The 26,916-nt window shown below is 32.3% G+C and overlaps 1 protein-coding gene across 1 annotated transcript; it reads left to right on the top strand.

Moving 5' to 3' along the window:
* The first annotated feature begins 4,913 nt into the window (after window positions 1-4,913).
* Window positions 4,914-12,274, top strand: LOC133677467 (citrate synthase, glyoxysomal). The gene is made up of 13 exons (XM_062099548.1): window positions 4,914-5,377; window positions 5,486-5,666; window positions 5,759-5,844; window positions 7,937-8,041; window positions 8,463-8,525; window positions 8,727-8,836; window positions 9,171-9,290; window positions 9,451-9,526; window positions 9,691-9,764; window positions 9,889-10,009; window positions 10,860-10,957; window positions 11,097-11,220; window positions 11,923-12,274. The coding sequence occupies exons 1-13, from the start codon at window positions 5,141-5,143 to the stop codon at window positions 12,052-12,054; spliced, it is 1,527 nt and encodes a 508-aa protein (XP_061955532.1). The 5' UTR covers window positions 4,914-5,140; the 3' UTR covers window positions 12,055-12,274.
* Window positions 12,275-26,916: the final 14,642 nt, after the last annotated feature.

Below are 26,916 nucleotides of genomic sequence, written 5' to 3'. Positions count from 1 at the left end.
ATTTGAACATTAAATGTTTGATTTAGGGATTGTGTTTGAATTTATATTGATTTGAGTTTTGATTTTTGATTCATGAATTATATTTGGATATGATGTTTGCTTGCTATTGAGTTGAGTTTGATTAATGAATAATTTGTTATTGAATTGGTATCTTGTTTGATTTAAAACATATTATTTAGTTTTGCTAAATGTGGCTTTAGTTAAATTTTCAAATGTTGAGAAGATAATTTTGCAATTAATTTTAGATTTTTCTTGTCACATTATTTTACATTCTCATATTTAATATTTGAAATTATAACCTACACACGAGATATTTTTTTGGTATTAAATAAACTTGTTTTTGTTATATATATATATATATATATATATATATATATATATATATTAAAAAAATACATAAATATTTTGATTTGTATATGGCCAAGTCTCTAAAAAATAAAACAAATCATATTTGCATAAAAAACAACACAAGGCATGATTTAGAATCTTTAAATGCAAAATTTCAAGAAAAATAGTTTTGTTGATATATTTACATGCATTTTTGGATTTAATAACCAATTTATGAAATCCATAAGAACTTGGCCTATGTTTTAAAAATACCAAAAACTTTATTTTATTTGAATATCAAAGATTACAAACTTATATGTAAGACGTATTTTCAATATTAAAAGAGAAATGCAAAAAATATATTTTGACAATAAAGTGGTTATGTTTTAACCTAATAAGATAATAATCCTCTTACCGATGATGACTTTTCTTAAACCTTTAACAGACCAACAACTAACACAAAAACAACATAGGTTATAGTAGACAAACAAACAATCTAGTAGTGATCAAAATACTATGTGACAACTCTTCTCCCTTTTTCATAAAAAATAAGAATCTCTTGTTCTATCCACCCATCATCACAAAGATCCCAATCCAAGAGCATGATCATCGCGACACCACACACTTACGACAAATATCTTTGTCTATGTCATAACTAACAGCATAATCATAATCAAAATAAATATAAAAGATTGGTGGTTGGTTCCAATCCATATGTATCCTAATCAAAAGGCTACCTCTTTCGTTCACGTCTCTAAAATACATTCTCAAAACTAACTACGAATTTGTAATCACTCTCCTTGTGATCTTTTAGGTTTCTCTCCATCAATCAACGAGTTAATTTTAAAACTTGCCTTCGTAGATCCTTAATTTTTAGTTCATTAACATTATGCTCTTAGAAGTCTATTTTTCAAGGTGGAATCTTCTTCTCACCTCCTACATGAACATACTTCTTCTACAGCCTCCTCCAACCATGATTATTCAACAACATACAACAGCTAGTCACAATAAATTGTTAGGTCATAATACCAATTAACACAACCGAGAGCAAAGGATAATAAAGTTTGTTATAATTTAAAAAGACTAAAAATATCATAACTATAAGGAGACTCAAAATAATTAATTTTTATTCATAGAGTCTCACTTACAAAAAGGCTATTACAAAAATTTATATGGAAAAACTAGAAAACCCTATTTATTAATAGAAAAAAAACTAGAAAACAAAAATTCCAAATAGAAAAACTAGAAATTCCTAAATAATAACAATGAAAATGAAAAAATAGGAAAAAAATGTTATGACAAAAGCTAAATAGATTAAGAGACATTTCACTATGGATTGTAATAGTAGTTTCACTTTCAATTTCTCATCTTTTCATGAGCAGATAAACGTTTCTACGGCTTTATTCCACAAAGGCAATTAGGTTTCTTCAATTTCCAAGTACAAGCAAATAACGATTTTAGTCTTAGAAAAGACAAAAAAAGAAGCTTTACCTTTGAGGGTATTTTGGTATTTTTACATGGGTTTTTTGTATAATTAAGAGGATCATGGGGGAGTCTTAGTATTTTGACGTTGTATTTTGTATTTTTTAATCAAAAAGCTGCTGGAGTATATTCCACTCATCCTAACGAGTGGGCGGCGCTTATACCATTAAGGAGATGTGTGACACTTCCTGGTGGCCAAATCTGCCCATCTGTCGTATCACCAAATGAGCAGTTGTTCCCTTTTCCACATAGAGCGATGCGTGTAGATATATCATGGTTAGATTTCCATCGATGATTGATTGTTTGAGTTTTTTCTTTCTCATGACAACTAAAGTGCACTATTGTTCTTTTTTTTTCTTGGATCTGGATATATAAAAGCAAGTAAATTCAACTCATCATTGATTAATAAAAAGATCAATATTAGTAAAAAATTTGAAAAAAAAATCTTAATTCATAAAAATTGATTATTTTATAGAATGTAACATAAAATACAGGTTACTCTTATTTTTAATTTATGCACCATGTAAAACTCTAAATAATATAAATATGCTGCTTGACAACTAAACTATATAGTATTGTCGTTATACTTTATTTTAATTATCAAAATTCTAAAAAACTTTAAAATTCAACAAAAATATAAACATTAAAATTTGAAAATAATTATTCTACTTCAAAACTCATCAGAATAAATTGAATCTTTATTAATTTTCTTATAGGTTTTTTTTCCTACTGTCTTATATTGTTTTTACTATTTTAAACAAAAATTAATAGTATCAAAGGCTTTTTTGGTTGTTGTTTAGAGCATGATAGTAGTGTCTACTTCAATTCATTTCACGAATCAGAAACTAATTTATTTATTATTAATTTATAATCATGTGGCATATAATTCAATTTTGTTCCTAATTTTTAATTAAGAGCAATTATAAATTATGTGTTTCAAAAAATAAATAAATAAATTATTATTTGATAAAATAAAAGGTTAATCTAGTAAATATTTAAATTTATTCATTTATAAATAATTTTAATCAATTTGGCTTTTGTTTGGGTCTAACATGACCGCCAGACCCAACAAACTTGGGTTAGGCATAGCTGCTAGACCCGAGTCACTTGGGTCTGACATGGTTTTCAGACCCAATATGTTTTGGTCTAGCATGATTGTCAAATTTAAGGAGTTTAAAATATTCTCTTCATTCTTAATTTTTTTTATGTTTTTTTAAAATAATATTAACTTGTTGTGGAGCGCGAGCCAATATACTAATTATGAGAAAAACAATTAAGAAAAATATTTAATTTCTTAAAAATGCTCATGCATTAGGTTCAAACCAAAAAATTCAACCGAATAAAAAAACTAAACCGATCATTTTAGTTTAGTTTTATATTTATCAAAACCAAATAAGTCCAATTTGAAATAATTGGTTTTTATATGGGATGTTTTTTACATGCTTTAATTTAATAGGCCTTTAGTTTATAATAGGTCTTTTTATTTTTTTTTTCTTCTAAAATTTAAAATTAAAACCAAAATGAACTGATTTTTTAAAAATTATCTAACTAAAATAATTCAATAAATTTAAAAAACTATTAGTTTTAGTTAACTGCACAAGTGGGACTAAAAAGATTGTAGAGATCATAATTATAAAATTTAAAATGACTTGATATGCGACTCTTAGGCCCAATTGATTAAGGGTTTACACAAATCTAAGTTGAAGAAAAAATAAGAAAAGAAATTTACCGGTCTGACTCAATTAAAAATATAGATTATCTCATAGCTTGTTCAAAAACCTATTGATTTAAAAAAAATGATCAAAACAATATAGTTTTGATCTTCTGTAAAGTTATTTTAGGTTAATTTTCTTGTAATTTGATCTAGATCTTGTACCATATTGATAACTGGATTGAATTGTAAAACTATAGTATTGATTTTATGGATAAATGACAAACATTAATCGGTGGTTCCCAATTCCACTTGGCATGCTCACATATTAGATGGTATAAGAAATTTTGTGATGTCGAAAATAACTAGCAAAGTTATAAATTTTTTAGATCTATAGAATATAGTTACATGATTAATTAAAATTTTTAGTACTGTAGACTACACTTAAATGATTAATTAATCCAAGTAAGGGCGACCAAGTCATGGGGATTGATTTTGATTTGCATTTTATTTTTTAATTCGAGCATTATGTTTTGATTTTGTAGCATCTTGATATGAAATGTTGTTTTTAAGGTTGTACTTTTTTTTATTTAATTTAAATTTTAAATATAATATCAAGTTTTTAAATATTTTTGCAACCTGAATTATCAGACCATGATAATCCTATGCAAAACAAATCAAAATAAATTATGAAATTTGATTTTTAATAAATTCATTGTTGAATGATGAAATTGATAAAAAAATCAATCTAAAAAATAACATAATAAAATGATTTAAGTTTACCAATATTAACTCGCAAAACTAGTGACTCGGGTCATAAAACTAGTATAACTTTATAGAAAACATGCCAACACAAATAACAAAGTATAATTCATAATCAACCAAATATTAAAAATGCTAAATGATGAAACAAAAAAAAATATCAATAAAAAAACAAAAAACTCAATTAATTAGGTTAACTTTTCAAACTTATAACAAGAGTAATGCGATCTAACTACAAAAAAAACAAACCATAATAAATTATAAAATTTAATCTTCAATAAATCAAATGATAAAAAATAAAATAAAAATATATTATTCATGAAATGAAACATTCATAAAAGAATTGGAACATATAAAGTAGAATTTGAAAAAAATATCCAAAATAAATTTAAAGCGATATAAATTTATTTGGTTTTTTTTTTATCTTAGAGTGTGGTTATAATTTTCTTTTTAATTTTATTATTTTAAAATATATCAAAATAATATTTTTTTATTTTTAATTTTTTTTTAATATCACATATCAAATAATTTAAAAATATTAATTTAAAGTAAAAATATAAAAATATTTTTAAAACTAAAAAAACAAACGCTTTAAACAAGATCGAGGAATCATTTAACACGGAACGAAACGGAATTTACAATTTTAACCAAGCAAACACCACTGCTACCGGTGGGCTCGCCACTCGAGGATGGTGAAGTTTCCAAAATAGATAAATGAACAATTGGATTGGATAAAATTTGTTTTTTACGATACTTTAAAGAGTAGCAAATTCCTTTTCCTCTTTGATCACCTCTACCCAGATATAGATCATTACGTCTCTCAAAGGAAAGGAGCAATCACGCTCTTTCTTTTCTTCTAAATAACTCACCTTTTCCAATCAAGATTTTTTTATTCCAATTATTTAAACCAGAAAAGAAATGTCAGAATCATCTATAATTGCTCGCGGGCGGTTGGCCGTGCTCACAGCTCATTTACTCGGAGCGCCCCTCGAATCGTCGGAGGACTCGGACATCCAGCGGTGGTGCGTGTCTGCTCAAGTCCCTCCTCCTGGCGATCTCAAGGGCGTGTTAACTGTGATCGATGAGAGGACCGGTAAGAAATACCAAATTCAGGTCTCTCAAGACGGGACCGTCAAAGCCTCTGATTTCAAGAAGGTATGAATTTTTTTTATTATATCATAATTTAATTCAATTTCGAAGCATTAGGCATTAATTTTGATTGATTGATTGGTATACATGATGATGATGATGATGAGGATGCAGATCTCAACAGGAAAGAGTGACAAGGGGCTGAAATTGTATGATCCAGGATATCTGAATACAGCACCTGTTATTTCAAAGATTTCATATATAGATGGTGATGAGGGTATCCTTAGATACAGAGGGTACCCTATTGAGGAATTGGCTGAGAGCAGTACCTTTTTGGAAGTAGCCTATCTCATTTGTCAGTAACATCCTTTAGTTACAAAACTAACTTGCTGTTTCATAAACAATACGGTGATTAAGGTTTTAAACAATGTTTGTTTTCCTTTTCAGTGTATGGGAATTTACCGTCTCAAAGTCAGTTAGCAGACTGGGAATTTGCCATTTCACAACATTCAGCTGTACCTCAGGGTGTTTTGGTGAGACTCTCTCCCTCCTTCTCTCCATCTCCCCTTCATGTGTTTTTGTGTTTGAGCAATTGTTACAACATAGACTTTGGTTGCAGAATATTAAATGCTTTTTAATCTGGGGTTACCTCAATTTGCCCGTTGCAAATATACCTAGTTTATCAATCAACCCCCCAAACTAACTTTTCTATCAGTCACGCCCCTATGTTTGAGCTTTACCGCAATCACCAATCGAAAACGGTTTCTTACATGTTTTGACGGGAAATTGTAGTTAAAATTCTAGGGCATCAGTTTGGGACTTCAAAAGGTGGCCAACAACACTTGTTTCTCTCCAAAGGTCTTGCAGTAAACCTAAACATCAAACCATTCTATCTATAAAAAGATCCTTCAAACTGTTTGAGATTTAGTTAACGATTTTTTTGAGAGAAGAAAAAACTATTCTTTTCTTCCTTTTGAAACTCCAAACTAATGCCTTAAAATTTTAGCTGGTAATGTTCCTAGAAAACGTAAGGTTTAACTGTTTTGTGGGTTGATTGAGGTAAAGTTGAAACACAAGGAGGGTGATTGATTAAGAAAATAGAGCTTTGGGAGTTGATTGATAAACTTGGTATAGTTGCGGGAGGCAAAATGAAGTGAACCCTTTAATCTGAGCAATTTTTTTTATCATTATTAACTGAATTTTGGTTAAGCGCAGTGGAACTCAATTGTAAAATAAATCTCTACAAAATATAATAATATAATCCAGTGATTTTTCTTCTATTATCAAAGGATACACTTGTTAACTGTGGGTGCTCAGATGACATTTTATGCTTTTACCTCCTAGCATACATGATTTTAGTTGGTAAGGGGAAATGTGACTAAGTTGAGTTTCTTAATTCATTCACTTGGGAATTTGAAAGTGAATTTTATGGCATGCTTTTGATAGAAGCAACATGCTTCTCTTATTTCCTTGTTCGAAACTGTTAAAGCTGATATTGCTTAAACTAGGAATTGAGAATTGTCAAGATAAGATTGTAAATTGTATATAGTGAAACACCCAATATCACTTGTCAAAAAGACATTCAGTTCCTTTTTTCGCTGAGAGAGAGTCTTAAACATTGTGTGCTGACACTTTAGAAATTAGAATATGTGGTCTTATGGCTCAAAGCATACTGAACTTTTCAAATTACTGCAAAAACTGAAGCTACATAGAAATGCATTTGACTTGTGATGCAAAATGGTGACCATGACATTTTGCTTATTCTATACTTTGTTTTCCGACTATTTCATAATGCCTTTTCACATTATTGGGGTTTCAAAACATGCTTGTGGCCATGGTAATTGATAATGGCAGGTTTGAGGGAAAACGTTTGTGTAATTGGGTATTGTTAATGCTAATTTTGAGTTTTAGCTGACAATGCTTTTATTATTCATTTAGGTTTCATGTAGAAATGCTTAGGGGTAGTTAAGGAAAGTGTCTGTATTTTGTATTTGATTTAGTGATGTGCTAGATGATTAGAGCTTGCATCCACCAAAATGGTAAGTACAGTGATGAGGGAAATGAAAGAAAATTGTCATCTCACCGAAGAAGAAGAGACAAAAAAATGTGAAGACAAACTATGTGGTATAAGGCTGGAGTTTTAAAATGCATATCATTTTTCATGCAAAAGGATTTTGGTGTTGACTGTGATAGGTCTTCTTTAAGGAAAATGCCATGTCACTTTAACCTTAACAGTCTATATACAAGTCCTTTCTGTTGTGGTTTATTATTTATTTATTCTAAAAAGGAATTCTATTAAAATCAAATAAAGTCAATCCAAATCATATATTGGGATATAGGGAGAAAGCTACTGCCGTTGCTTTAATTAATATATAAAAAAACTAATTTAACCAATTGATCAAATTAACATGATAACATCATGCAAATATAAGTAAACTAATTAAAGTTGATAAGATTTAATTAAAATTCGAATTAAATATTCATTTTTGACCACCTTGATCATAAGTTACAATTGCTTGGCTTGAAATTCATTTATAGCTGTTTGCTATAACAATTATAAGAAGAAGTCCTGTTACAAGTTAATCGAGGCTTTATTTCTTAAAAGTTTTAGAATTTGTTTTGCAGGATATTATACAGGCAATGCCTCATGATGCACATCCAATGGGGGTGCTAGTCAGTGCAATGAGTTCTCTTTCCATCTTTCATCCTGATGCTAACCCAGCTCTTAGAGTAAGTTCATAGATTAGCTTAGCTTCAACACTTTGAGCTTTATATTTATGCATTCTGTTTGTGTGACATATGCAGCTCTTGTTTGTTCCATATCTCTTTTTTTCTCCAAGAAGATAAAAAGAGTACTTGAACTTATTAACAGTGGTAATAGTTTTTCTGGCTTGAAATTGTTGCCTGGCTGCTTGAAGTGAATCAAGTTGCATGATGAGCTTGGTTGTTATGATCTGGAATGAAATTTAGTTTTCTCTATCCATTGCTTGTTTTTTTTCTTTTTCTTTCCATTATTTTTTAGTTCTTTCGAGTGGATGTGTGGGCATCATATTCTTTTATCATTCTTAAATGTCCATGCCAATGTGTGTGCTTGTTGCTATCGTACTTATTAGGTTCTCATGCATTTTTTATGTAAATTTATTTGATGCAGGGGCAAGGTCTTTACAAGTCGAAACAAGTGAGAGACAAACAGATTGCACGCATTCTTGGAAAGGTTCACTCAATTCAATTTCGTTACTTCTCTTGGACCTAAGAACATGTCGTTTATGAACTACCCATGCTGTCAGACTCTGATTTGCATCTTTTATATACATGTTTTTCAGCTTAAATTTGTTTTCAGCATTTAAGCAAATATGGTTTCGCAGCCTTAGTCATAATCTGTCGACTGATGGATGTAAACTGGGATATTATGCAGGCACCAACCATTGCAGCAGCAGCTTATTTGAGGTTGGCTGGTAGACCTCCAGTTCTGCCTTCTAGCAACCTTTCTTATTCAGAGAACTTCCTATACATGCTAGACTCATTGTACGTCATCTGCTCATCTTTTGTTCTTATCACTAATGGGATAATTATAAATAATTCTGTGATAATTTGTTCTCATTGATGGTATTTCTGCATGTTTTAACACTATGCACTATACTCTTTTGTCATTTTTATTTTATTTTCTTTTCATTTTCTTTTGAAAGTGCATTGCTAAATGTGTTTTTATTTCTTTGTAGTCATGTGGTAGGCTCAATAAAGCTACAGAATCAAATGCAAATAGTGCCTCATTTTTGTATCAAAATTTATTTTGATTTTTGAGTTGTGGATTTTTCTCTGTCATTTTACATAATTAAGATTTCTTTTTCTGGATTTGCAGGGGCAATAGATCATATAAACCAAATCCTCGACTGGCTCGAGTTCTAGACATACTTTTCATACTGCACGCAGAACATGAAATGAATTGCTCCACTTCAGCTGCTCGACATCTTGCATCCAGGTAACTATCTTACACAAATAAAGCAGCCCTCTGTAATGTCTCACTTTTATTTTCTGAATTTGCAGTGGCATAAATGTGTACACTGCTGCTTTTGCTGGGATTGTAAGCTTGTAGTAAAGCAGCCCTTGTCTTTTCTCATTTTCCTTGTCTGAATTTGCAGTGGTGTCGATGTATACACTGCTCTTGCTGGGGCTGTTGGAGCATTGTATGGTCCTCTTCATGGTGGAGCAAATGAGGTAACCATAATGGCATGCTTTTTCGTAGTTATTTTATCCATACTTAAAACTGACCTGCCTGACATTTTCTAGCAATTTGTTTTATTCTGCTGCTAAAAACCTTATTCTGCTTCATTGATTGTTCTGCCGCTAAAAGCCTGTTTGTGCTTCATTGATTGTTATAGGCTGTGCTTAAGATGCTGAGTGAGATTGGAACCATTGAAAACATTCCAGATTTCATCGAGGGTGTGAAGAACAGGTGATTATTTATTTTAATCAAGTGGATGTATGTCTGCCACAAACTTCATGATTACTCCGCTTGCAAATGCTTTTATTCCTTTAGAAAGTTTTGATTTATATTATTGGGCATCTCCATTCTCCAGGAAGCGAAAGATGTCAGGTTTTGGGCATCGTGTGTATAAAAACTATGATCCCAGAGCAAAAGTCATTAAGAAATTGGCAGAGGAAGTGTTTTCCATTGTTGGTCGGGATCCTCTTATCGAGGTAATTTTCCACTCCATTATGTGGCGGAAGGGGGGGGGGGGGTGTTGGGTTTAATGCCACTGTTGTTAAGCTACTTTGAACTGTCATAGACCTTATGTTTGCGAGTCATGCCTTCTAAATCACCAAACTGGGAGCTAAAAAAAATGCCAAGAATTGTCATAGAACATTATGATGGGAGGAAAACCCAAATAACATGATTTTGAAGCTATCTTGTGTGATACCCTATCCTTGGCTCAAGAGATCAACTTTTTTGGTGTTGTGCCACATTAGGACAAATATTAAAAAGTAGTTTATTATTTTGGACGAGCCATGTTGAGTCGAGAGAAATTGTCACCTCTATTAGTTAAAGCTACTTCTCAGTGTGAACATCTATTATTAATAGGAATATTATTTTAAAAAATTTAGGTTAAAACTTAAAAGAGCTTTTAGTCATATTCTTGAAATAATGAAGGCTAAATTGATGGTTTATGTTTTCATGGGTAATATAGTAAGGACAAAAGAAATTGATCCTTTTTGGAAAAAGAATTTAAAATATGGACTGATTGGTGGTCTAAAATGATGATAGAATTTATTCCTACTCTTCTTGTTAAAATTGAACTTTTTAATACTTTTCCCAAGCATCTATTGTAAAGAGATTATGGAGGGCGCTCCCTTATGTCTTTACAATAGATTTATTTTGCTTGGAACTGTTATGCATCAATTGTGGCTTAATAACCATATGTTTGGAATTTTATTGACATCTGTTTGTTTTTCCTTCTTCAATGATATGAAAAATTTAGTTATACAATAGACGGTAAGAATGTGTTGCGCCTCCAATTTCTTTATGCATTTGTTTTTATGGTGTTTGCAGGTAGCTGTTGCCTTGGAAAAAGCTGCTTTAGCTGATGAATATTTTGTTAAGAGGAAGCTGTATCCAAATGTTGATTTCTACTCTGGGTTAATATATAGGTACAGATAGATATCATCAATTTTTGCACCTCATAGTGCAGTTTATGCTAAAGATAAAGAAAATGACTCCTGGAGGCATTGAAAAGAATTTCTTTTTCCTCAAGCTTAAAATGTCTCTGACTGGAATTCTTGTTAACAGGGCAATGGGATTCCCAACGGAGTTTTTCCCTGTCTTGTTTGCAATTCCTCGAATGGCTGGTTATTTAGCTCACTGGAGAGAATCACTGGATGATCCTGATACAAAGATAATGAGACCACAACAGGTTACTTCCTAACACTTTCTTAAATTTGTTTTCCTCGTTAAACATTAAGCTTTTCTTATACCCTAAAGTATGGGCGATCAAGATGGTTTTTCTAGTGCAAGAAAGCTATTCTATAAACTATCTTGACCAGCCGGGCTAATAAACCATCATTGGAACTGTAAATCATCTTGACTTCAATTCCTTGAGGTACCAAGTTTCTCTTTTGGTAAAATGTAGAAAGAGAATTCCTGGAGTAGTATTTTCTTGCTGGAGCGGCCAAAAGAAACTAATGCATACAACTTTTTTCAAGCCTATCTGTTTGTCAAGGCAATACTACTATCTTCAATAATTTTGAAGTGCAATTTCCTTTTCTTAATTATTGTTATGCGCTTCTAGTCAGTTTATTGGCCTTTACATGATTAGTTTTCAGTTAGCCATATAATCATCATCATCACACATCCACATGACAATTTAATATTTGATAAAAAATACTGGATTCCAAGATATGCAAGGCTTCAATCCATAGCTGAACCAAATAACGTGTGAGCTTCTAACCTGGATTCCCTTTCTGTTTATTAACTCTTTGTATGCACTGTTTCTGGAAAGAAGGTTTATATCCCACTTTGTATGCAAGGCGTCATCCATTTTTCTTTTTAGCAATTACGTATGTTTCTGGTTATTAATTGGGAATATGTGATATCAGTCATCTGTTTGGTGATTCAGGTTTACACTGGCGAATGGTTGCGACATTATATGCCACTCAAAGAACGGATGGTACAAACCGATGTGGATAGGCTTGGCCAAGTTTCCATTTCAAATGCCTCTAGGCGACGACTTGCTGGATCTGGGGTTTAGCTTTTGACTGGATTTATATAATTCAAGGAAAAGAAATGGAAATCAATGACAAGATAATTTCTTGAATGAATAAATGCGCCTCTGTTCAAGGTTTCTTCAACGTAAAAGCATGGTATGAATTATTGTTTAGGTATCTATCAGGTCATAAACGGACAATACTGCACTCTCTCTGTTTGTATTCACAGACAACTTTACATAAATAATATTTGCATTTGCAAGATATCGATTGAATATTTCACTTGATGCAGTGGCCTTGTCTATGCATCCTTTTTCTGTTCTCTCGGTGTCAATTTCACTTGACTGCATGGTTCTTAATATAAAACTAGTGTATTGTCCGCACAGATTCTTATTTTCACTTTTGTTTTTAATTGGAATAAGATAAATTTAGGGCCAGTTAATGAACAAGTATTATAAATATTTCGTAGATTAAATTTAAAAATTAGAATAAGATAAATTTAGGACCATTTCAGCAGATACCTAATTAATCTTACGAGCTAGACCAAGTTTAATAGTAAATAACATTAAAGAACAAGAATTACAAATATTTAATAGATCAAATTTAAAAGTTAGAATAGGATAAATTGATCCACATTGTATGAAGTGGATTCATCACTATTTAACTGCCATTAATACCAGAAGCATGAGAGGTTCCCTCCAAACAAATCAATTAATCCTTATGTATTATTATTGATTTTTTTTTAGTAAACTCATTTAGAAAAAATGAATATGAAATTAAATGGACAAAAATAAATTGTAATAACATACATAAATAATATACGTGATTATTATTATTATTATTATTATTTGAAAAAGAAACTTAAGTGCAGGGAATTTTAAAAACTAAATACAACAAAAAAAGAAAAATAAATGATAAGAAAAGCAAGTAATGCACAAGGCACAGACAAAACGTACAGTAATGAAGACGATAACCGAAGAGAGCAATGAAGAACATGACGGAGATACATAAGCCTCCCTGTCCACCCTATTTGGATCCTTATTATTATTATTATTATTTTGTCTGCTCTCTGGGGATTCAATTGAACACCATCTCTGCATTGCCATGTTGAAGTTTCGTTGCAGCTGTACTCTGACTTGCCGGAAGCCCGTATTACTCAATGCACCAATGCCTAGATATGTAGACAGCATGCATGGTGTAATTTTGCTGATTAGCATTCTTTTTTTCCATCTATTTAATATAGAATGGATTTAGTTATATATTCTTGCTCGCAAAAGGGATAGGTTGGAACTCAAAACAATTTAAAAGAAGAGGATATTGATGTTGATTGAGATACATCTCAGAGTATTTAAATGGATTTTGATCTTGCTAATTGAAAAATGGAACCATGGAGGACGAGGGAAAGTGACAAAATGATCAATAGTGTGGATCTAAAACTACATTCAGCATTGTTTCGTTTCATTTCTGGATATTTGTTAAGAATATTGTCTTATTTGATGATGATGTTGTTATTTACTGTTAAAGATGTTGTTGTTTCGTTTCATATAGCAATATTTTGTTTTCACTTTTGGAGATATCTTAATAATTAGAGGGTCTTCGAGATGCAATAAAAGAAAATTTAGTTTTCAACATGGATTCTAATGTCATTTTTCACACAGCATGACTGATTTTCTCCATTCAAATCTTATAAACATCTCTCTTAGGATTGATTCAAGTGAAAAAGATTTCTTCCATAATTCAAACTCTTCAAAAATGTCACCGACATAAGTTATGAAAGACATAATACTTTTTAACACAAAACATTTGGGTATGTGATTGAGTAAAATGGGAGCGAGAGATGAAAGAAAATGTACATTTTGGAGACCCTAAATTTGAACTTCTTTTAAGGTTGTGTTTTTTTTTTTGGATTAAAGGAAATCAGGTTAAATTTAAATTTTATAGAGTTAATATTTAACTTCATTAACCTTTTTTGGAAGGTTTTTTTTTTAAAAAAATAATGTGCTTTAAGCCAGATGTTAGGATATTGTCATTTAGTGACAATACCCCACCACTAAGCAAGTGGTTGCTCCATTAATGCCATAAATGGTGGCATACTTTAAGGCTTGCTTGTCCTACCAAATTTGACAAGAGTGCTGGAGAAAGTTGCTAAGAAATGCCTATAAAGGAGGCATATTATGTGAGAGTAAATGTGAGAGTTGAGCAAATGGGCAGCAGCTCTGCTGCCATATGCAGCAGAGTGTGTGAGCTGGGAGTTGAGTAATTCTCCTCCTTCATGTATTTATTGTATCCTTTCTCTATCTCTAAATAATATGGACTCTCTCTCGTGGATGTAGGCGATTTGCTGAACCACGTAAATTATTGTGTCAGTGTGCTTACCCTCCATATGAGCAACTATCAGTATACTACCGGTCCGCGCATGGAGAGCCAGAACCCCTAATAATTAGTATTAGAGCACATGGTTTAAAAGGTGTTTGATTTTGCTCAAAAATAAAAGTTGTCAAAATTGTGTTTAGACCATACCATTATGTAGAGGAGAAAGAGATGAAGCCACTGTTGAAACCCGCGTCGAAATCAGACGTTGGAAACGGCCACACGCGCCGGCGATGAGATTGTCCAGTCAGCATGCCACGTCAGCGCCAAGCAGCAGACACTTCAGCGCCATTCAGCAGACACGTCAGCGCTAGTCAACTGACACTTCAGCGCCAGTAGGCAGACACGTCATCGACTAGTGAGCAGACACGTTAGCAAACTGGGACCCACCTGCCACGTCACCGGCCGCGAAACGAGCCAGGACGAGTTGAGCCAAGCCGAGCCACGAGCCGAGGGAGAAGATTCTGTGCAGCAGAGTCTATGTGCAACCGGATCTGAGATTGAATCTGGACCGCTCATCAGGCCAGAATTGTTTTGATCAAATCTTAGTCGTATGAAGTGTGATTTGGACGATTTCAGACTTGTTTCCAGCTAATTTGATCGTTCCAGATGCAATGGTACGGTCTGATCGTTGAGATTTGAGACCAAAAGTGGTGGTGGTGAATTATTAAAGAGAGATTGCCCGATCAGGAGGCATCAGATGGTCTTCATGGTGGTCGATGAAGATGAAGAAGAACATGTCACACATGTTTGCCCAATTACATGTGCTGAACTGCTAAGTGGAGAAATTTTAATTGCCTTGAGGGAAGGCAAAATTGGGACACTCTGGACACCTGATCATGTGGACAATTTGAGGTGAAGAGTAAAAATTAATCAAGACCAATCTTGATGAATCTAAGAATTGGTAGTCTTGCTAGATGTTGAGAAATCATGTATTAAACCAGTATATTCCAGATCACTTGTAAAGGAAAGCCGCAACAAAGCTAGCAAATGGTTATATATACGGAAAGACAGTACGATGGATAGATATGGCCTAAGAAGTTCTGTCTAGGAGATTGGGTTTTAAGCGGAACCAGTGTGACCCCTCCAATCTTTCTTGGGAACTTGCATAGTGGAAGGATTATCCATACGGTACTATTTTCGTATATATAGCAGTTTGTAATGAAACGGTAGAAGGCTAGCAGGATGATGGCACAAGGGAACAGTTGGGTTCTGTATGTTTAAGGCTCTGATGAAGTGGATCTGATGAAGTGGTAATTTCTCCAAAGAAGTTAGATTCGGTGACTGTGATTTCTTGAGGGAGAATTGATGAAGACCCTAATAATGGAAAAGAAATACAGCAAGGGATAAAGATTGGTACCATATTTTGACTTGGACAGGTGTTATGATAGGATGAGCTACTATCAAACATAAGCAAGGAATAAGGGAAAGTCTGGAGAACAGAAATTGCACGAGGGCACACAGAGATTGTGCAGGAGTACCCGTAGGATCCAACAAGGTACTGTAATGAGACAACAGGTGCAAGGAGAAGAAGTGTTCCTAGATGAAGCTCAGAGCAGAGACTGTTAAAGTTTGTACAACAGGAAGTCTCTTGTGCTCTTGATGAAGACAACAAGCGAAGACCTTTCCAATGCATGCAATGATGGAAAGAGAGCTGTTGTAGAGGCACCTAATTAAGGGGGTGCAAACGCCTGTGATAAAAGGCACCCGCCTATGATGAAAGGCGAAGACACCAAAGAGAGTTGGTGTAGGTGGAGCTATCAAGCAGAAAAGCACAAAAGCTCCAAACATAGAAATCGAGGTGGAGGATTGCGAGGAGTATACCGCAACTTTCTCTTTCTATGTAATCAGTGGCAGCGATCTCCCCCATAGTGCACATGGTGGTAGAGAATTTTGGAGCCACTTTGAAGCATCTCAGCTGAAGGAGGATGCGACCACCTATGAAAGGTGAAGACACCTTAGATGGAAGGTGTATGAGGGCCATGATAGGAGCTCGAATCAGACCGCCTTATGACAATAGGCAAAGACACCGTAGAGAAGGTGTGAGGGCCATGAGAGGAGCCTCAGTTCAAACCGCCGCATGACGACAGGCGAAGACACTGTAGAGAAGGTGTGAGGGCCATGAGAGGAGTCCCAGTTCAGACTGCCGCATGACGACAAGCGGAAACACCTAAGAAGAAGGTGTGTGGGCCATGATATGAGCCCCAGTTCAGAACGTCCTAGAGCCAATGTGATGGCTAGATATGAGTGGACAGATGTATAGCCATGGAAGTGGCTATGATGAGTATAAAGAAAAATACAGGATTGACTTTCATGGATATTGCCCCCATGCTAAAGATCAATGAGCTAGCAGACATTTGCCTTAGACAATAAGTGTGTGACTTGTGGAGCATTAAGACACGACTGCTATGAAGGAGCAGAAAGGCATGTGCAGGTTCCGGGAACAAGTTGACTCTTGTCAAGGTGGTGAGCTCGGTAATGACATTGTAATACTCAGAGTATGAAGACAGATATGGATCAACCTTTAATGAGTTGCCCCCATGGTTAAAGGTGAAGAGCTACCTGGACTCTTACGACTAAGAGCGAGAGACTCACGGAGAAGTAAGGCGTGGTTCCTAGGATGGAACAGAGGGCAGGCGCAACTCCTGGATGAGTAGACTCTTGGAAGAGTGGTGAGCTTGTGATCACATTAAAATACTCAATGACTGTCACACTTGGGAATATTCGTTTGAGGGGGTGTTGTAAGCCTTGGTGTAAGGCTTGAAAAAATCATTCCGGACCGAGTATGGTTGATATGCTCGAAGGGGAATGTTGTGTTGAAGACGCTCTCAGAATGGTAAGCTTGGAAGACCTGCAGAATGCAAGCTTGTGCTGAAGAAGCAAGAGGACAATTGCCCACACAAATGGCAAAGGAGGTGATTGTTAGGATATTGCCATTTAGTGGTAATACCCCACCACTAAGCAAGTGGTTGCTCCATTAATGCCATAAATAGTGGCATACTTTAAGGCTTGCTTGTCCCACCAAATTTGACAAGAGTGCTGGAGAAAGTTGCTAAGAAATGTCTATAAAGGAGGCATATTATGTGAGAGCAAATGTGAGAGTTGAGAGAGTGAGGGAAAACGTGAAGTGAAGAGAAGAAGAGAAAGAGGAGCTGCTGCCATGGGCAGCAGCCCTGCTGCCATGTGCAGCAGAGTGTATGAGCTGGGAGTTGAGTGATTCTACTCCTCCATGTATTTATTGTATCCTTTCTCTATCTCTAAATAATATGGACTCTCTCCCGTGGATGTAGGCGATTTGTCGAACCACGTAAATTATTGTGTCAGTGTGCTTACCCTCCATATGAGCAACTATCAGTACACCACCAGTCCGCGCATGGGGAGCCGGATTCCCCAACACCAGATAGACTCCACTTCATTTGTACATGCCAACAATTTATGTTTTATTTAGTTAATAAGGAGAAAAAAATAATCGCATGTCACTCTCATTCTTCTTTCTTATTTTCAAAACCCTCTTTTCTTAATCATGAAATATACAAAATTATAAAACCATGTCTTGTTCCAATTATCGTTATAAAACTCGACCTAACCTGACAAGTTAATATGGGATTCAAACAACCTATAACCTTAACTAAGTTTTACATGTTAATAAACAGAGTTGCAATTGGCATAACAATGCCCAGGCGACCAGTCAAGTCAATATAGAACTTGGATGGCCTGATAAAACTCCACTGAAATCTTACTTTTTGTCATATAAAAAGTGCTCATTTTAAATTAGGGATAAATCTCTAATTCACAAAACAGAGCAACCACACTTATTTGGAGAAGATAATTGCCAAAGAAGAGAAAAAAATTACAATTCCCATCTTCCCCTCTTCTTCATGATATACACGCAAAAGGCTACATGATGCGAATCTTGTGACTATATGGTCATGCAACTCATAACAAGATTGACAACGAATCCTGGGAAATCGAAACAATTTTGATAGGAGTGTGACATAATGAAAACATGTCATAAGGCACTAACACTATTGGAATAAAAACTCCTACCTTGAGAATACAAATTCACAAATGAGAAGTATAAGAAAAACGTCACAAAGCCTATTATTAATCTTCGATAAGTCAATTAAGTCTGTTAGAGAATTAAAGAATGCAAGAATCTCTCTCACGCAAGCTGAATAAATTTGGCAGAAAAAAGTATTATCAAGTCAATATTTTATCCTTACAAAGAGTATTTATACTATTGAAAATAAAACTCTAACACTAAAGGGTCAATCATGTACCCAATTTAAATAAAGCTCATACTAATTAAAATAAGATTTAAAAAATTAAGAAAAATAGTCTAAAATGCGCTGTCACCATTTATTGCATAAAATAGTGAAAAATACTTAAGATAAATAATTGTTGAAGAATTTTTGCTGCACAAAAATATGATGTCTTGTAAAATAAGAATTAGTTTCTGACCATTTAATTCTTCTTATTTGATCTGGAATCCTTGTAAAATAAGTAACTCAAAGGCTACCATATAAGTTCCTCCTAGCATTAAAGACTCCTTGTTGTGAATGAAATCCATAACTTTTAAGAAAACAATGTTTTTTTTTTCACACTTTGCTTTCAGATTTTAGGCTCAATTTTAAATACGTCATTCTTCTTGTTCGAATGAATTAGAAGTCCTTTCATATATCGTTGGAAAGGTATAAATATATAGTTTCTAACTCAATTAGAATAACATCCAAAATCCTCTTGTAGCTTCATATATGAGCTGTGAATTAGATAAAAGGTTCAAACTAACAAATTTAAACATTTTTTACACAAGTTTCTTGACTTAATTCATTAATTTATTTTTGAATTTATTTTGTTTTAAATCTTAGAATAAACTCAATAAACACTCTTAATAAATTATTTGATGTCATAGCTAGCATGACATCACTAGATTAAAGCTTGTCCGGCAAGTATTCACCATGTTTCTTTATGTTTTTGATATTTCTCTTCTTTGATTGCTTCTTTATAGGGTTTATCCAAATGAAAAAGTCCCAAAAGACTTGTGCCTTAGCATTGTAGTTATTTCCATTCTTTACAAGCCACTCCTCGGACATGCCCATAACCTCATCATCCGTTCTCAGCTTGATTTGGTGTTGTGAGTTTGTCCCTAAGACTTGTACCTCCATGATAAAGTTTTTTATATTCCCTTTTCAGAGAAGAATTGAGAGGAAGATAAGATGTGAAAATAGAGACTCAGGGATGGTGGGTCTATAAAGAAAAAAAAAATATTAGCTTTATCTAAATATAAATCTTGATTTAAAAATTTATTAGATTCTGCCATTATTATATATAAGTTTCACATATTTATTAAACATCCATTAAATCATTTTTTATACTATTAACACTGCATTCTTTAACACTTAACCCCTTAATATTTAATATTCAATTTAACCCCAAACTCCTTTTTTAAAAAAACTTAAATGATACAAATATAATTTTTTACGCTAATCACCCATATTGAAATTAACAAATAAGGAAAAACAATATTACATATGTAAATCTTATATTTAAATTCCAATTAATTTTACTTGTTTTCATAACCCAATTTTTATTTGTTTTTCAAAAATCTTCAAAATATTTTAAAATCAAAATTAAAAAAACTTCGGTCAACTAAGGTTGTCCAAATACAACTAATAACAAGATTTTTCAAAAGAAAAGGAGGGGGGAAATAATAATAAATACAATTTGGGATGAATTGGACAAATAATTGCAATTTAAAAGGTCAAGGATTAATCTAGAACAGGCAAACAATAATAAAAAATAACTTGGGGAAGATAGGGGCTTAATTGAAAAGACAATTAAAGAAACGTTTTGAAATTGGATGAATTTGCATGAATTGGATAACCAATGACCAAAAATGAAAAAAAAAGCAAAATATATGTACTGAAAATCTGAAGATAAAAGTCCAATTTGGGTCAAATTGTAAATTTGCAAAACTAAGGGCTAGAAATAATTGAACTAATTAGGGTTTTAAATCTTGGATTTTCTTTCAATTTAATCCCTAACTAGAATTAATTGATTTTACTAGTTTGGCCATTTTCCAATTTAATCCTTCCCAAAATTATGTAATTGTAATCAATTTTGCCCCAAATCACGTTTTCATTTTCAATTATGCCCCTAAATGAACTAATTAGACCATTGATAGGTTGTTACAAATTAGTCCTTAGGTCTTACAATTATGCAATGTTAACCAATTTGACTCCCAAATTCATTTTTTGATCTTCAATTAATCCTTTAATTGAGTTTTAATTTGGAAATTTATTTTAAATTCATCCGTTTTTTTTTATCAAATATAAAAAATTACATAAATCAAAAATAAAACACAGCTGAAAACCAGCAAGTTAAAATATACAGGCATATTCAAAGGAACTAGTTCCCTAGAACAAGCAAGCAACCAAATTAACACAAACAACATGCAATTCTTTAGTTTTTCTAATTTTAGCCAAATTAAATATTTTTTCTTCAATTTCTATTCCATTCAGATTCTAATTGCAATTCAAACCATTCCTAAATTTTAAATTTTAGTCAAATCAAGAGGTAACCTATCTCGTGATTTTTTTTTTAATTTGATCAATTAAAAAGATAACCTACATTGTGGTCGTTTTGAGATGTGACCTACATGAAGTTTTATATACCTAGTGGCAATAAAAATCATAAAAATTCTCTATGAATAATAAGATAAAAATTTATATATTATATTGAAAAATAAAATTATAACTTCGCCTAATAATATGTTTTTTAAAAAAAGAAATTAGGTGGGGGTTGGGCCATGGGAACCCTCACCTGCCTTTATATCCTTTCTTTAGTCAAATCATATTGAATTTTATCCATATAAAAAAATAAAAAATTAATTTAATCGATGATTCAACACACTAAATACTCAATAAGTAAAATGAAATTATCATGCCTATGAAAATCTCATGAGTTCTCTAGTTTAATACCAGTACCTAAAATTACTTTGAGTTTATTAGAACCTAATCTTTGTATTCTTATGAAACAAATAATTTAGTGAGTTCAACTTAAAAATTAATTTAATCATTTGACCAAATTTGACTGTCGAGTTATAAACAAAAATCAATGAAAAACTTGGTGCAACTCAGCACTTCAATGGAAAAAAAAAAGAGTTACTAACCGATATGAAAATATAAGAATTAATTAATTTTTAAAAAATAAAAAGAGTAATTTATTTATTTCTTAACAAGTAGAAAAGTTGTAATAAACTCTATTTCTTTTTTTTCTTTTTACTGAAAAGAATAAATTTCTTTTCCGGTAGGTTAACCCAAAGCATTTTTTTAATGTTTTTCTTTCCAAGCATGTAGATCCAAAACATGTTGTTCAATTAACAAGACTGCATAATGGTGCTTCAATTTTGGCGTCGGATTATTAAAGAACCTCTCCCAACCACGCAGCTCCACAACCAATGCTTTTGAGAAAGTAAGTGGAAACTTGGTTTCCACGTAGCTTCATTTTTTTTAGTCGCGTGCATTACATCTCTTTCTTACATGTTTCTCACATGTAGTAGTTATGAGTGGTCACAGGAACTCCCTTTACTGGTGACCTAACTCTTTTTGTTCCATCGCTGATGCTTATATAAAGTGGCAGCTCCTCCATATCTAACGCCACTCAGATCTCAAACCAATTCCCTCAGATCAAGTCCTAAGCAGTCTCGAGCAACTCCTCTTGCTAAAGCAACGACAACTTGCATATCACCATTAATTTCCAACAAGGGAAGATTTGAAGGAAGGATTTGTCTTCGGCAATGGAAAAGAAGATCAGAGATTTGAGTTCTTGGATGGAGGTTGCGCCAGCACTCTTCATTTCTTGGCGCAAGACTTCCAATTCTCCTGCGCTGGAGACTATTACCGAAGAGGAGGCTGAGGGTAGGGAAGATGACAAATAATTTAATACTCAGTGTTCTTCTATTGTGTTGGTTCCTCTATTTTCTCTGTATATTGGTTGAATCCGATAGATCTTGCAATATAACTTAATTTTGTTGTTCAAACTGGCAAGAATTGTCCGTACTTGTAGCATGTTCTTTCCTTCTCCAATATTCCGCCGGTCCTTGTTTGTGCGTTCACCATAGCATCTAAATGCAATTTCCAACTCAATATTTAAAAGTGTTAATTAATTCTGTCTTCGAAAAATTTATTGAGTTAATAGCCAAGATAGTGGCTTAGCTCTAATTATACTTCAAGTTTAAGGTATAATTCTTTCATCAAGTCTTGGACAAATTATTCCTAGTTCATTTTATAATTGCAGGCATTGAAAAACGATAAACTATTTCGCTGAGCCAGTCTTTTTTATTATTATTATTGGATTGTTTATACTATTGAACCCGTTGGTTCAATTGCAACGCCAGCAATTATTGACCCCAGATGAACCGGTCTCCCATAGGTGAAAAGTCATTCTCTCGAACGAATAATGACTAAATAAGAAGAAGAAAAAAACACATGGAGCCGCAAGGATTCAAACTTAGACCTCTACACTTATGGACGCATGCACAAGCACTCGGGACTTCTGTTCATCAATAATACATATATATAAACACACAAAGGAAAATATACTATTCCTTAACAATAAAAAATAACCAAAAAAATCCAAAACATGAACTCAAAATGATTCAGGAAGAAGATGAAATCTTTTCACTAAAAATCAACCAATTCTTCATCCTCAAGCTCTTTCCATTTGAAGCCCGATTATTGCTCCAGCTATTAATATCAATGACCAAAACAAAAGAAGATTCCTCGAAGCAAGCAAGCAAACACAAGTCTTGATCAAGCCAAATGATCAAATTGCTTCTGACTTATTCAAATCCAAAGAGGAGGTTATTAAATCAAATGCCTCTCTTGGATCAAATTGTCCTTCCAAGTAAAGAGATGATGGTTTCATCCATATTAAATCAATGCCTCTCTTCAAAGAGGAGGCTTATTCTTCCAAGGTCATCCGGCAAAGAGCTTCTTCTAGAAGAGAACCTCGATCGGGCCTGAGAAAATGGTAGCCCCGATGGGAAGCAGTGGAATAGCGGTGTCATCCTAGCAACTATTTAACACTTTTATGTTTCATCCATATAAGATCATTTTGTTCATCTTTGTTAGTGAAGCTTACAGAATAAAATTTTTTTCTATGTAAATTTAAATTATATAAATAGATAACTTATTTGTTCAACCTCAGAAAGAAAAGAAGGAAATCTAATATTCTTCTCAAAGGATTACACCTTATTCCTTCCTTAGTCCTTAAGGATAATTTGTCCGTCACTCGATGCAAATAGCTGTAAATACAAGTAGCATTGTAAAGTTCAAGCAATACCACCTTGAAATGTCGCGCTCCTTTTCAAGGTCTGTGAAGTAGAAAACACGCTTGTTTTTTTCTCTCTGACACTAATAATCTCAAGCTAGAGAGAGGCAGCATGCACAAAATGAAAAACAGCAAAGGAAAGTAGAAGCTATCATGTAATTTTCTCGACTTTTTCTGATGTCTCTAAACAGTCCTCCCTAACCCTATTATATATATATATATACAACACACACACACCCAAGATGACATGCTCGCGTGCTGCTACGGGCTTATAAAACAAATATACTTGATAGTGTTATAATTGTAAATCAACGCTAAATAAGTAATGCAAATTAAAGGTATGATGGAGCAAATATTTCATGATGAAAAAAAAAATTGTGTTGGTGATCAAAAACTTAGAGACTGAACAAAATGATTTGTAACAATCTACAGTGTTCTGTGAGAAAAAATACAGTGCTTTCACCACATGATTTAGCTTTTCAGTTAATAAAAAGAAAAAAAATTACAAAGCTAAATTTTCTACCAACTTAATATTAAAAAAAAACCACCAAAGATAATTTTGGAAGGAAAAAAACTCATGATAAAAAACATTGTAGCAATTAACAATGTTTTGTAAGGAAAACTATAGCATTTTCCCAATAAAATAAAATAAAAAACCATTTAGAGAAATATTGTAGTAATCCATTGTGTTTTGTGAGAAAAACTACAACGGTTTCCTTATATAATTTAGCTTTTTTGTAATTATAATTCTTAACCAACTCAATATTAAAAAAAATCGATAAAGATAATTTTGAAAAAAATCATAAAAAAAATCACATGGGAAAACACTATTCACAGTGTTTTAAAGAAAAAAAATTATAAAGCTAAATCTTAATCAGTTCAATATTAAAAAAAAATCGACAGAGATAATTTAAAAAAATAACAAAACAAACACCAAAAAAAAATCGTGTTGGAAACACAGTAACAATTCACAGTGTGTTGTGATGAAAGCTACAATGCTTCCCCAAATGATTTAACCTTATTTGTAATGAATTGTAATTGTAATTCACAAACAACTTTATATTAAAAAATAAAAATTAAAAAAGATAATTTGAAAAAAATTATAACAAAAAAAACCATGCAGAGAGACACTGTAGCAATCCACAATGTTTTATGAGCAAAACTACAATGCTTTCCCCACATGATTAAGATTTATTATAAAGTTAAATTCTAACCAACTTAATATTAAAAAGAAATCGACGAAGATAATTTTGAAAAAAAATATCACAAAAAAAGAAAACACAAAAAAAAACTGAAAAAAACCATGTGAGGAAAAACTGTATCAATCCATAGTGTTTTGTGAGGAAAAACTTGTATTTACTTGTTATTGCAATTCTTAATCAGCTTAATATTTAAAAAATAAAATTGACAAAGATAATTTTAGGGAAAAACATAACAAAAACAGGAAAAAAACCATGTGAGAAAAAACACTGTAGCAATCAACAGTAATTTTCAAGGAAAGTTATAGTGTTTTCCTCACATATTGTAACTGTAATTTTTAACCAGTTCAATATTAAAAAATAAAATAAAATAAGATAATTTCAGAGAAAATCATTAAAAAAACCATGCAGAGAAACACTATAGCAATTAACAATGTTTTAAAAAAAATCACAAAACTAAATTCTCAATCAGCTCAATATTAAAAAAAAATTGACAAATATAATTTTGAAAAATAAAAAAATAAAATAGAAAAACTATGTGGAAAAATATCGTAGCAATCCACAGTATTTTAAGGAAAAAAATTACAAAGTAAAAATTTTAACCAGGTCAATATTTAAAAAGTAAAATCAACAAAAATAAATTAAAAAAAAAAAGAAAAAATAGGAAAGTTGAAAAACAAAAGTAATTTAAAAAAAAGAAAAAGTTAGAAAAAAAAGAAGAAGAATAAAGCACTATGGATTACTGTTGTAATCTACAGTGCTTTTGGGTGTGGGGGAACAGTGATTCCCCCACACCATTTAGATATTAGTTAATGTAACCTAGGCCACAATATTTAATTTCAATTAAAGAAATTAATTTTAACATTTTTTATAAAATAAATACTAATTTATTTCTAAAATTTAAACAGCTCAATTTTTTTAATGCTTTTTTACATTCAATACTTGTCATTAAAAAAACTAATCAAAATGTTCAGGTATTAAACATTATAAACACTTGTCATTTTTAGGCCAAAATATTATTTTAAAGTCATCCAAATTCCAACCTCAAACCAAGCTTGAGCACGAGCATGTGGTTTATAAGTTCGAGGCTCATATAACCTGGGTTTTTCTACTATAAAAGCTTCTGAAGTCCTACATGCCTATTTTTTACTTTACAGTGCATGAAAATATTATTTTAATATGTTCATAGTCAATTGATTAGTTACATGTGATATTATTATATATATATATATATATTATTAATAAAAACTTAATTTATTTTTAAAATTTATATAATATTATATTAATAAATCTAATATTTGATTTATGAATCTATAATAAAAATAAAGTTCACTGGACAAAAATACTTCGTAAGAGAAATAATAAAGTTGTTATAATTATAGGATTTCTATTGCATCAAAGCATTATTTTTAAAATGTTCATGGTCGATACTTTCTTAAATACTGAACATTTATTAGAGCCGTAGAGACTGATACATATTATGTTATTTCCTTTATGAAATGAAACAATTATTCTCATAAGTTGAGGTATAAAAAATACTCAGAACTAATATATAGGTGCTTGTTATAAGACATCACTATCAGAAATTCAACAAATATCAACGGAATTATCGACAGAATGTTTTTGTTGGTACTTTACAGTGATATTTACCGACTGATTTAAATACGTCGCTAACACTGTCGGTATATACCGACGAAATTATTATGTCAGTATATACTGACAAAATTCCAGACAAAATATAAAGAATTTTAAAAAACAAAGCAGTGTGATAATGTGGAAGTTTTTTTGAGTGATTTTACCGACAGAATTACAGAGTAATTCAAAAAGGGATCTTCGTACAGTGATATGTCCACTTCACCAGCAGAATTGTCGTCGGAATCACAGATGAAAATATTTTGTCGGTGATTCCATCGTTAAACATTAATATATCACTACGTTGCTAACCCTCCCCTCCCCTATTTCTCATTCTTCTTCATCCCTGCATCTAAACAAACTCTGCCCCCC

The sequence above is a fragment of the Populus nigra genome, chromosome 17 (assembly GCF_951802175.1).
Source record: "Populus nigra chromosome 17, ddPopNigr1.1, whole genome shotgun sequence".
Taxonomy (NCBI): Eukaryota; Viridiplantae; Streptophyta; class Magnoliopsida; order Malpighiales; family Salicaceae; genus Populus; species Populus nigra.
This window is presented reverse-complemented; position numbering and strand designations above follow the sequence as displayed.